The sequence below is a fragment of the Nycticebus coucang genome, chromosome 3 (assembly GCF_027406575.1).
Source record: "Nycticebus coucang isolate mNycCou1 chromosome 3, mNycCou1.pri, whole genome shotgun sequence".
Taxonomy (NCBI): domain Eukaryota; kingdom Metazoa; phylum Chordata; class Mammalia; order Primates; family Lorisidae; genus Nycticebus; species Nycticebus coucang.
Window position 1 is genome coordinate 33,876,566 of NC_069782.1, and position 12,745 is coordinate 33,889,310.

Genomic DNA, 12,745 nt, shown 5'->3' on the forward strand with positions numbered 1-12,745 from the left:
CATCAAGTTACTCAATCCAAAGAAATAAATTTTGTAGCTAACAAATTTAACTAACAGACCTAAAAGTGGCCAAAGCCAACAGACATCACTTTTCAACTAGATCTCACTTGCTTAGGCGACAGCATCTGTTAATGTTAACCATCAGACTTATTTGTGTGGGGCCTCTCTCTGTCTCCCTCAGGCTGGAGTGCCGGGCATGATCATAGCTCACAGCAGCCTGAAAATCCTGGGCTCAGTCTCAATCTTCTGAATAGCTGCCATCACAGGTGTGACTCACCCCATCTCGCCATTCAAACTTTCTTAAAACACTTTCCTATATTTCTGTTCATTTGCTCTGTCTCTTATTTAGGGTTTCTTCTCTACCACATCTAAATATGTTAATTCCTCAAGACTACTTCTAGGCTTCCTCTTTTTTTACTATGTTTAGTCCTCTCAACTGTTCTGGGGGGGGGGGACTAAGAACAAATACTCTAAGGTATGCATTATGAGTGTGAATTAACTCCTATGCATGTAGAGTATTACTTGCCAGTAATCATCTTTGAGAGAATTTACAAAACCCTCATTGAAAAAGGTTGTTCTATAACCTCTCCTATAGATCACCTTACCTACACCCTGATTTCTGACAACCTCTATGACAACAAATGAATTTTTACATGCAATTTTGGTATTTCTGAACTTCAGATATGAAGTACTATTCAGAATCTCTACCAAGATGTTTCAAAGGTACCTCACAATCAACATATCAAGGATAATAGTAAATAAAATTTTCCCCCAACTATATATTTTTAATCTTTTCTATATCCCACACATCTTTCAATCTTCTCTGCATCTCAGATATTCAAATTTACCTAGAATGGAAGCTCTCCAGAAAGGAGAATCTTCTATTTCATTTTATTACTATATAACCAGTGCCTAAAATGCCTGGTACTAAGGCTGCAGTCATACATTTTTATTAAATGAATAAATGAATCTTATGGCTGTAGCCAGAAATGATATATCTGCAAAGCATTAAATATACTTTATGACATATAGTAAATGCTTGAGAAAATGGAAGAGAAAACACAACTCTCATGACTGAGAAGTTAGGCAGAATAAGAAAATCAGAAATAGTTCAGAAAAGGAAGAACTGATAATTCAAATCATCAGTTTCTGAAAATAGCAGGAACTACCTCAGTGTGTAATGAAAACCTTGCTAAGGAGAACAAAATGCTATGCGTTTCTAGCTGCACATCTTACATGACGCTTTTTTCTGTGCCAGGAAAACAAATATACAATATGACCCATTTATTCAAAAAGTATATAATCTAATGCAAGCAAGAAATACAAGAAAATGAACCTAAAAGTAATGCTTCAAGGGGCTTTTCAGAACCCCTACCAAATTAGGAAAAGTCATAATCAATTTTCCTTTTACATGTTGAATGTGCACGTCAAATTATGCTCACAAACTAAACTGATACATAATTTTAGGATAATCTAAAATAAGTGCATAAATCAGGATATTACTGAACAAAGAAAGACGCTGCTACTAAAAAGATGCTTTTGATGAATTAATGGTACTTTCTGAATCAACTGAATGAAACGGTATCGGAAAAGTTAACATTTCTTACCATTAGAACTGTCTTGGAAGAATCACCAGGGTATCGGAGACTAAATACTCCCAAAGCCCCCAGAAAGCAAAAGAAAGTAAATGTGGCCAGATTTCGAATGTCCAGTAATGATTCTATAAGTGGTATTGTTCCCATGGTCCAATCACAGCAGAGCTCTGAAGGGTTTAATAGAAGCCAAGCATTCACAGGAAGGAGGTAGTTAAAAGTTAGCTGCCTTGTAGGAGTTGGGCTTACAGCAGCTGGGTTATCAAATCTGTATAAAAAATGTAAAACAATTATTTAAAATACTATTTAACATAAAATTAACATATGGCATATATAAATAAAATACTGAACAATAGAAAAAGCAATCTTTTATATGTAATCTTGTTACACAGAAGACACATACTTTATGGGTACCTCAGACTCTTTCTAGAATTCAATCTAAACTTTTGAAATGTCTAGTTAAGAGAAAGTGATATTTATAAAGAACTGTTTGAAGGGCAAGCAAGTCATCTATTTCTAGTTTATTATTAGGACAACTCAGACATGCATACTATAATATTATGACACTCTCCAGAAGTGCTTTCATTAAATTATGATCTTCTGATTAAAAGTAGTAACAAGAAGTTTTATAAGATTCATTATTGTATGTGTTATATGAATGCTTTTGACAACACTCACCAAAGTTTTCCTACATGAGACATTTCTTTTAGAGTTAAATCCTAATAAAAATTATGCTTCCTAGAAAGGATTGGTAGGCTTTTCTCCTGTCATTGACAAAGAAAATACATCACCTAGGAACTTTCTCTCTTTGCTTTGACTCCTAGGAAGCTAAAAATCAAATTGTCAGTATAAAGTAGTTAATTGTTTAGGCCTACATAACATCTTATTTACATTCTACTTTTTATCCTACTATATGTTAATATAACCTCTTATCCTAGTTTATCTTTCCCCAGGCCATGATGTATTAAATATATATTTCATTAGTTTTATCTGTTTCCTGTAAACAAAGTCACATCAGTTTTTAGAAGTATATTTCAAATGAATAGCTTTATATTTTTATTTTTTATCCTATGTTCCAAATTTATTGTCTATATTAATATACAGTCTTTTAAAAACCCTATTTACCATTTTAAAATGAATCAAGTTGATGAAAAATCAACTACTACCATTTATTTGACTTGGTTTTTTGAAAGAAATAAAATGGGTAAGAAAAAGTAAATAATTTTTAGAACAAATATTTAAAAATTTTTCATATTTGAATCTCTACATAGATGAAAAATAATAACAGATGAAAAATAACAAAAATAAACAATTTGACTCTGTACATGAATTTTCAAAATAATCAGAAGTGAATATAAATCTATCGTTTTTTCTATAATCTACCATTCAGAGTTTAGTTTTTAAAATTAACAGTTTATTTAGGATACATGATTTAAAGATAGTATTAATGCAAACAAAATCATATTACAGTCAAGTTCATAGGGTTATATAAAAGAACTCAGACACACACACACACACACACTTTTTGCATTAGGAGACCATATACTTACTTACACGCTAGAAGCACCATGCACCCACCCATACATACATTCACTTCTAAAAATCACAGTTTCAGACTGCAGAAATGGAAAATACTTGATTCAAATTCTCTATAAGGAACAGTAACAAAACCATTAAAACTAAGGGGTGAAGGAAATAGAAAATATAATCTATAATTCTATTCACTCTATTTCAAATGATGTAATACCTGAATGAGTTCAGGTTAGCATGGCTAGACAAGTAAAAATCCAAAAAGATGAAAAGCAATTATTCTTTAAAGAAAAAAAATGCTGAGAATGATGATTATGTGAAAATATCATGTAATTTTGGGCTTAGAAAGTTATCTGAATTAAAATTTATTCTAATCAGTGCAACAATGCACTATCAAGGATTATAGCATGAACTACATGTTAGTCTTTTCTTAAGGAAAAAAACAAAGGTCTTACATGTAAGGCCAGTAACTTAAATTTGGAACTAATATAAATTTCAGCTGAGTCAGCTGAAATAGAAAATAGCTAAATGTTCAAGTAGGAAAACATAGTATACAGGTTGTTAAAATTCAGTGTAACTTCTGCCTCTACCTTTAAACAAGTAAAAAACTAGACAGGAGGCATAAAACTTTTTTTAACACATAGAACATCAGATAAAGAGTGAATTTGGGAGAAAAAAACACACGAGAGGAGCCCTTCCTGGAGGGAGCTGAGTACCTGAGATTTTAATCAGTGAAATACCAAGAGGGAGTCTAGGCCAAGCCCCACAGTATAACTGAGTTGAGAAGATGGAACTGTCACTCAGGAACGCAGAGGGCTAGAATTTGTGGGGCAGAATACCCAGAAAAACAAAAAACTACCAGACAGAAAAACAAAAAAACAAACAAACAAAAAAACTGCTGAGAAAAAGAGCTTCAGAAATCCATAGGCAGGGGTCTCTCCCAGTTTTTGGTATTGATGAGCTCTTATCAGCATATACACATGAGGAAATACCCAAAGTCAGTGTAGTGAGTCGTGTTTCTCAAAAATCCATGTGTACTCAGAACTTCAGAATATGTTTGAACGGTATATGGAAATAAAATTTTTGCCATTTAATTATTTAAGATGAGGTCACACTGAATTAGGGTGGGCTCTACAATGACTAGAGAGCCCACCCTAATGTACCAGTTCCTTGTACAAAATGGAAAAGACAAACACGTGGTGAAGAAAGGACGAGAGAGCAGTTGGAATGCTGCAACTACCAACCAAGGAAGGCCAAAGGTAGTCCACAACCACCAGAAGTGAGGAGACAGCCATGGAACAAACTCTTCCTCAGAACCTCCTGAAGGAACCTATTGTGCTAACATTTTGATTATGGAATTTTGGCCTCCAGTACTGTAAGGGTTTAAATTTCTGTTGTTTTAAGCCAACCAGTTTATAGCTGTTACAGCAGTTTTTAGAAAACTAATATAGTCAAGGAAAAAAAACCTTCTGAAAGGATTAGAAATAAAAATTCCCAAATATCCAGAGCCAGAAATAGTTTCTCAGAAGGTGGAGTCAAATTATTTATTTCAAATAAATGCATATCAGAAGCTCAAATTCACAGTAATATAGTAAGGTAATGAATAGCATTCATTCAATGAATAACATTCATTCAAAAATTATAGACATATGAAGAAGCAGAAAAATACTATTGGTAATGAGAAAATTTATTCAATATGAACTGATCAAGAAATGACAGAGGATAGAATTAGTGGACAAAAGACATTAAAGCAGTAGAACATGGAGAGTTCCAGATATGTGAAAAAATCAGACTTCCTCCTAGGGATGAAAACATCTTCTTAGATAAGAAATAACTAAAAGAAATTAACGGCAGACTAGACACTACAGAAAAAAAGATTAGTGAACCTGAAGATGCAGCAAAAGAAAATATCCAATTAAAAATGGGGGAAAAAAGGTTGGTGGAAAAAATAGTGTCAGTGAAACCACTTCAATAAGCCTAAATGCACACAAATGAAGCCCAAGAAGGGGAGCCCATTACGTTCTGAAATTGGAAAAAAAATAAAAACAGGCAGAGGAAAAAATACACATAACATATACTAGTATAAAAGTTAAGGTAGACAGAGGTTTTTTCACTGAAAATAATACAAACCAGAAGATAGCAGAAATACCTTTTTAGAATACTAAATGAAAAATAATCAATGTAGACATCTCCACCTAGGAAAAATACCTTTCAAAAACAAACATTTTTAAATGCTAAAGAATTCATCACCAATAGACCTACAAGTGAAGAAATGTTCAAGAACATTCTTCAGGTGAAAGGAAAAAATGATACAGATGAAATTCTTGATCTAACAAAGAAATAAAGAGCACTGGAAACGGCAACTCTATGGGTTAATGTAAAACTACTATTTAAATTCCTCCAAATATAGTTGTTTAAAGCAACAAATGACAACAATGTATTGTGGCATTTACAATGTATGCCTAAAGAAAACATGCAAACAGCCCAAAGACTAACTTCACGTGTATCTATAAAAATACATATAACACATATGATGTTTCTACTACATATGCTATTTATGTTATATATACTTAAAATTAAAATATCCCTCAAAAAACTGTGATAAGGATGCATACTAAAAACCCTAAAACAATCAAGGAAACAATAAAGAATTATAGCTAATAAAACTAAAAAGGAGATAAAATAAAAAATAATCCAAAGGAAGATGGAAACAGAGAATAAAGAGAACAAAGAACACATGGAAAAAGAGAAAACAATTCCCAAGATGGATTTATACCCAACCGTTATCAATAATCGTATTAAATATAAAAGGATGAAACACTCCATTTAAAAGCCAGATTATCTGACCAAACAACAAACGCAGACCAAGTATATCCAGCCTACACTAAATCCTTTTTAAAAATGAAGATATAAATAGATAAGAAGGAAAAAAGGGGAAAAAAATACATCTAACATTGAAAAAAAATAGCAGTGCTATAGCTATCATATAGGACAAAGTGAATTTCTGAGTAAAGACTATTACTAGGGATAAAGAAGTTCATTTAATAATGATAAAGGGATCAGTTCATTAAGATACATGACAATCTTAATTACACACCTAATAACAAAGCTTCAAAAACAAATAAAGCTAACACTGACAGACCAGAAAGGAGAAATAGACAGATCTACAATTATAGTCAGAGACTTCAACACCCCTCTTTCAATAATTGATAGAACAAGTAGACAAAACCGCTAAGGATACAGATGACTTTATAAATGCTAACCTTAACACGTAACCAGTTTCCAGGGAATGGGGGGTCATTATTTTTATTATGGTGTTTTCATGGTTGTACACCAAATTCAAGTTTAAACAAGAACTTGTCAACTTTCACATTTTAAATATCAATACATGTATGCAATTTTTAAAATGTTAACTATCTAAAAATTGTTGGAAATACCATGTAAATCAAAGACTTTCTGGGACATTTACAATCCAAAGTAAAAAAAAAAAAAAAAAAAAAAGGAAAAACACAAAAGAGTCATAATTTCATACCTGGTGAATACTGGAAGTTGGGACTGAATGACCTGGACTCTAATCACAACAAGTAATAATGTACTGAACATCAAGACAATGAGTTTTATTAGTGTCTGCAGCATAGAAAATGGTATACTACCCTTTCCACGGAGAAACTGTCCAGCAGCAGTACATAATAATGGCAAAGTATACTGGAAGATAAAAAGAAGTTTTAAACATAGATAATATACTACAATGTTTTTAATGATAAAGAACTTTCTAAGTACAAGATTAAACAAAGTAAGTATAATTATAAAATCAATGTGGCAATGAATAAAGCTGAGCTCAGTAATCCTATCCAATAATGAAGTATACCGTACATTATTGTACGCTTTTCTAAATTGCCTAACAATGCTATTATTGAAAGTTAAAAAACACTCCTTAAAAAACTGATAGTATCATAAATGTTAAGTACGTAATTCTCAGTAGGTCTGGGGAAAAAACTTGGTTTCTTGCAAAACTTCAGTAGCATTATTATTGGTTAACATTTGATTTACATAATTACATATTCAGAAAGAGTATTAAAATATGATTAAACTAGGATAAAAGATAGTAAGATAGTAACAAGAAAATTTATATTTTTCCTCACCCCCTGGGCAATAAACACTTCATATACACAGCAAATTCCCACAACAGTTATTCCTTGTTCTTTACACAATGTTGCGACAGCCACTAAAAACACGGTCAATGCAATTGGAGTCCACACTGCAATTTAAGAAAAAAAAAAATACACAAAGCAAGTTTATAGTACATAAAATAGTATTTTAATCCTTACTTGTGATTCATACTCACATTTGTGAATGGTCAGGTGTTATGGTTAGCACTGACCAATAACATGCTTTAAAATACTTAACTTTTATAATTTTTGCTATTTTATATACATACATACATATATATACACACACACACAAAAGAATAACATCAAGATGTATAATTTGAACTAAAAAATGTTTCTGGAGAGAAAAACTATCTAACCAAATACTAACTTTTAAAACAAAAGTAGAGTGGTTACTTTGGAATAGAGAAATTTTATAGGCTGGAGTATCATAATGAATGAGCTATGGATCTGAAATAAAGACAAATACTGGTATTACCACACAAATATATTATATGCTTTATTATATCTGTAATTTATTAAAAACTTGAAACCTGAAACTATTAGGCAAAGTAGGCTACCATTCTTATAAAAAAATATATAACAATTAAACAAGTTAACAATAAGCACTAAAATCAGTACTATTTTTAAAAAAAATCACAATAGAATATTCACAAGTTCTATTTAAGCTTCATCAACTTTAAGTTAATGTCTATTACTTAGTAATTTGATTAAATGTCAATGAACCGCGAGAGTAATTCTGTATCTACTAACTTGCTTTGTGAATTTGGGCAGTTTTTCCAAGCTTCAGACTTTTTAATGGAAATATAACCCTTAATTCTTTTTTGGTTTTAAATCTGGTAGCATAATTGTGTGACCTCAGTTTTTATTAAGAAAGGATATTAACTAAAGAAAAATTCAAATAATTCACTTAAATTCAAGTTTAAACAAGAACTTAATTCATGCGTCTAATAAATTTTCTTTTATCCTTAGGCTTACTATAGAAACTCATCTATTTCTGAAATTGCTTACAGTTTTCAAGTACCCAACTAACTTAAAATTACTGAAAAGAAAAATAACTAAAAACAAACACACAAACCAACCCCCCCCAATTGTTATACTAATTACAAATAATTTTTCCTTAAAAAAATATAATCCTAGTTAGGACAAAATCATCAATTCTAAATGTAATAGGGTATAACAAGTGCTATATACTATAGTGCTAAATTCAACAAGTAATTCATAGAAGAAAAAATCAGTTTATGGTTATTCACTAACAGGGTGGACCTAAAGTTTGATCCTCAAAGATAAATAAGACATAGAAAAATTGGGGAAGGAGAATGTATGAATGAATAGTAGAGGTGGGAATAAGGTGGGCAAATAAATGACATAGAGAACAGTATGGGCCGAGCACAGTGGCTCACACCTATAAACCTAGCACTCTGGGAAGCCAAGGCCGGTGTACTGCTTCAGCTCAGGAGTTCAAGACCAACCTGAGCAAGAGCGACCTTGTCTATAATAAAACTAGTGAGCTATTACAGCAGGCGCCTATAGTCCCAGCTAACTGGAAGGTCTAGGCAAGAGGATTGGTCAAGCCCAAGAGTTTGAGGTTGCTCTGAGCTATGATGCCATAGCACTCTACCCGGGGTGACAGAGTAAGATCCTGGATTCTTTCTCCAAAAAAAAAAAAAAAGAACAGTATGATTGAATGGGCATATGTACCTTAAAAATTTAGGGGAAATAATGGCCTTGATAGTAGGTAATTTAAAAATATATTAAACAGTGCATACAGCTAGTTTAGCATACAGTATATATCACTGAATCTCAAAATCACTCTATGGGTTAAGAGGGCAGATATAATCATACCCATTTTTTAAGATGAAAAAAGAATTTTGGAAAGAATCATACATAATAAAGAGACTATGACTTTAACACTGATCTTCTAATACTAAATTCATAGCTTCTAATTTCCACTCCAAGTAAGAGAAAGGAAACAGTTCCCTTCTATAACCCTGGAATCAATTTCACCAATTAACAGCTCTCAGAAAGGCAACAAGTATTACTTAAACTGTCACTTCAGTTCTTCAAATTTTAATGATTGTATTACTATATAAATATATACACTTTGATTTTATAATCACATTTCTCTAATGTTACCACATGTAATTTTGTCTAAACACGTGCAACTGCTAAATAACTCATAACACTTAAATCCATTCCAATTGGAAAAAAAACAAAAACAGGCTTTTAAACCTATGTATGAAAGAAACACACTTTCAGCAATCATTTATTCAAATAATGTTAAGTAACTACATTTCAAGAGTGTTGGCAAAGAGAGGTGGCAAACAAGTAATAATAATCTTGGTCAAAAGGTGACAAAGCAAAAATGTGTTAGAGAAAAACAAAGTGATGGGAAATAAAAAAGACTCAGGAAGATGAGTGGTGCCACTGATAACGTTCAAGGGGACATCTAAGCAGAAACTTAGAGTAACATAAAAGCACAGTGTAAAGGCCTTGAGATTGGATGGGTCATGCTTATGAAAAAGGGCAGGGGGCATCAAAAATCTAGAATTTAGTAGTGATTAAATTATTACAAATTGAAAATTTTACACAGGACAGTTTATCCTAGATACAAAGGGGAAAGAAAACAAAGATGATGATGAAAACGAATACAAAGTATTATAAGGGTTAAGATGACAGGGAGAGGTTCAAAGTGGGTTTCAGTGTCTTTACAATCAGAATTTAAAATACATTAAAAACATTTACTGCTTATTTTACCTCAACTAATGTACACTGAATACCCACTGTGTATCAGGAACTATTCTAGGAAAAGATTAAAACATGGAGACTAAGAATAAAGAAAAAGCTATCTCTCAGAATAGAAGGTTACATCTATTGTGGGAAAATAAACAACAAATGAATAAAAGAAAAATGTAAATTATATATTTTCTGATTAGATGTATTATCAGAAATGCAAGTCAAGCTTAGAAAGGAACATGATTGTGTTTTTGTTTCAGTCATAAACTAGCATGATCTGTTGGGCCCCCAAAATTCAACCCTAGAATAAGATTATATGAGAAAGGGTTTCTAAGATAGTAAAAAGAATAAAAAAAAATTCCTGGACATTCAAGGTTATCTTAAGCATTGGTGTTTCTGCAGGTGTAATTAAGAGCTGCACCTAAAGCCAAAAGCTAGAATGAGAAAAAAGCTTTAAACTTTTGTTCTAACCTCTCCTGACTGCTTTGGGTAGATAATTATCTGCTCCTTTACTGTAGAAATCTGCAGCTATGTTGGTGAGTGGGTGCTCTAAGAGGTAAAATCACAGCACTTCAGAAGTCTTGATGGAGTAAGGAAATGATTTTCTTTTGAAAGGTACAAATTGACCAATCACCCCATGGCAGTAGCTTCCAAATACCTCCCATCTAAATGCAGAGAGATGGTGTACTGTACTCTTCTTAATGCTTATTCTTTAGGAGACCAGAGGGGGTGCTTGGTAGAACTGGTAGCAATGACAGTGGTCAAAAGTAGACCTGGGACCTTGGAACTCTATATCCTAGGTTTTAATTCTCCTCACCTCTTCAGAATCACCAGATGAACATTCTGTGTCCCTGGTCTTCCCCTTTACAGGCACAGTGGTTGATAACTTTAGGAAAATATGCGGCTTGAGCCCAAAATAGCTAAATATCTATTGGTACAACTATCGCGAATGAGAGAACAAACATATAAACATTCTACTAAATCACAAATACTTAGAAAGACAGAGCAAGAATTTCAAATAAGTAATTCTTAAGAAAATAAGACAAGATATTAAAATTATGAAGAATAAGAAATGATTAAAAAGAACCAAGTAAAGAATTAGGAACAAAAAAATAACATAAGGTAAAAGGCTTAGTTAGAACAGGAAAGGCTTCTGTAAGAGGGAAACACTTGAACTCAGGCTGATAATATAAAGGAGTACATAAATGAGGCAACTTCATAAAGATATAAGGAAGAAAATTCAATGAAATGGGAATTAATGTATAAAGGCCAGCAGTCTGCTATTTGAGAACAGCAAGGTTTATTTGTCTATACAGGGAAGCAATCTAGGGTGAGAATGACAGGAGATATGGTTAGAGAGGGTCATAGACTTGTAGATCATAGTGTTTTCTTTTTTCCATTCTTCTCTTTATTTTTTGAGACAAGGTCTTACTCTACTGTCTGGGCAAGAGTGCAGAAGGGTCATCATAACTCATTGTAGCCTCAAACTCCTGGGTTCAAGCAATCTTCCTACCTGCATTTCCAGAGTAGCTGAGATTACAGCCATGTGCTGCTATGCCCACAAAAGTTTTTTTTTTTGAGACAGAATCTCACTGTGTTGCTCAGGCTGTCTCAAACTCCTGGCCTCAAGCCATTCACCTGTCCTGGCCTCCCAAGTGCTGGGTGGTGTGAGCCACTGCACTCAGTCACAGTTATTTTCTACTATTCATGCTTTGTTTAGGATGGTACAGTAAAAATTATATCATTTTGCAATTCGTATTAATGAACTACCTCTTATTGCATGATGGACTGCATAGCTGTAGGGGATCATTTTATAGATAAAGAAAGGAAAGTACAGTGAGGTTAAATATAATTTGCATAAAATAGTAAATGGAGCTGGAAAATAGTGGAGCTGGAATTTGAAATCTAACTCTTGAGTTCATGAAGTTCTTAATCACTATGTATGCTGCCACTCAATCTGTTTTAAGAAGACATTATGCATAGCAGTAAAAGACAAACCTACTCATACTATAAAACTAAGAAACATTAAGCTGTCTGGCTAAATATCTTATTTCTTGAACCTTGATTTCAAGGTTCAAAACCAGGCTTCTTGTCGTCAGTACCTTGGATCTATAGTGGAAAAAAATCTTCCCAGAACTTAGGGAGAAATCGCAGTTAAATTTTAAGAGTAAATAAAGCTTAAAACTATTATGTGAGGTCCCTTTCATGCCTACACCCTAAAAAATCATTTTTATTGCATGGAACTTGTTTTCCAGCAATGCCAAGCATCATTAGGACTAATGGGCTGACATATACTAAGCACCTTCCAGGACAGATCACATAGTAGGGACTCAATAAATACCTGAACTATGATCAACACATAATAAAAGTTTTACTCTAGTAGGTTTTTAACCTTGCCTACACAATATGCCCTACCAGGTCTTATTTATCAAAACACAACTGAAATACTGGTACTTTTATCATTTACAGTTAACAGTAGATGACAATAGGACTAGTCTCGAACTCCTGTATTCTGGGGTTATATGGTTTTCAAAATCATGTCACATAGAAACTATTCACTCTTGATTATTATAAACTACACAAAAGTTTTTTTTTTTTTTTGCAGTTTTGCCCAGGGCTGGCTTTGAACCCACAACCTCTAGTATATGGGGCCGGTGTCCTACTCCTTTGAGCCATAGGTGCCGCCCTACACAAAAGTTTTTTAATATTGATAACGTT

The 12,745-nt window shown here is 32.8% G+C and overlaps 1 protein-coding gene across 4 annotated transcripts in view; it reads right to left on the bottom strand.

Annotated features, from left to right (window-relative positions):
• The window catches only part of TMTC3 (transmembrane O-mannosyltransferase targeting cadherins 3), a 52,962-nt gene that overhangs the window by 28,673 nt on the left and 11,544 nt on the right, over positions 1-12,745 (bottom strand). For all 4 annotated transcript variants that reach the window (XM_053585593.1, XM_053585590.1, XM_053585594.1 and 1 more), the window contains exons 5-7: positions 7,265-7,380; positions 6,655-6,827; positions 1,608-1,860 (exon numbers count right to left, since the gene is read on the bottom strand). In XM_053585593.1, coding sequence (XP_053441568.1) covers positions 1,608-1,860; positions 6,655-6,827; positions 7,265-7,380 — 542 coding nt within the window. The remainder of the gene's footprint in view (positions 1-1,607; positions 1,861-6,654; positions 6,828-7,264; positions 7,381-12,745) is intronic.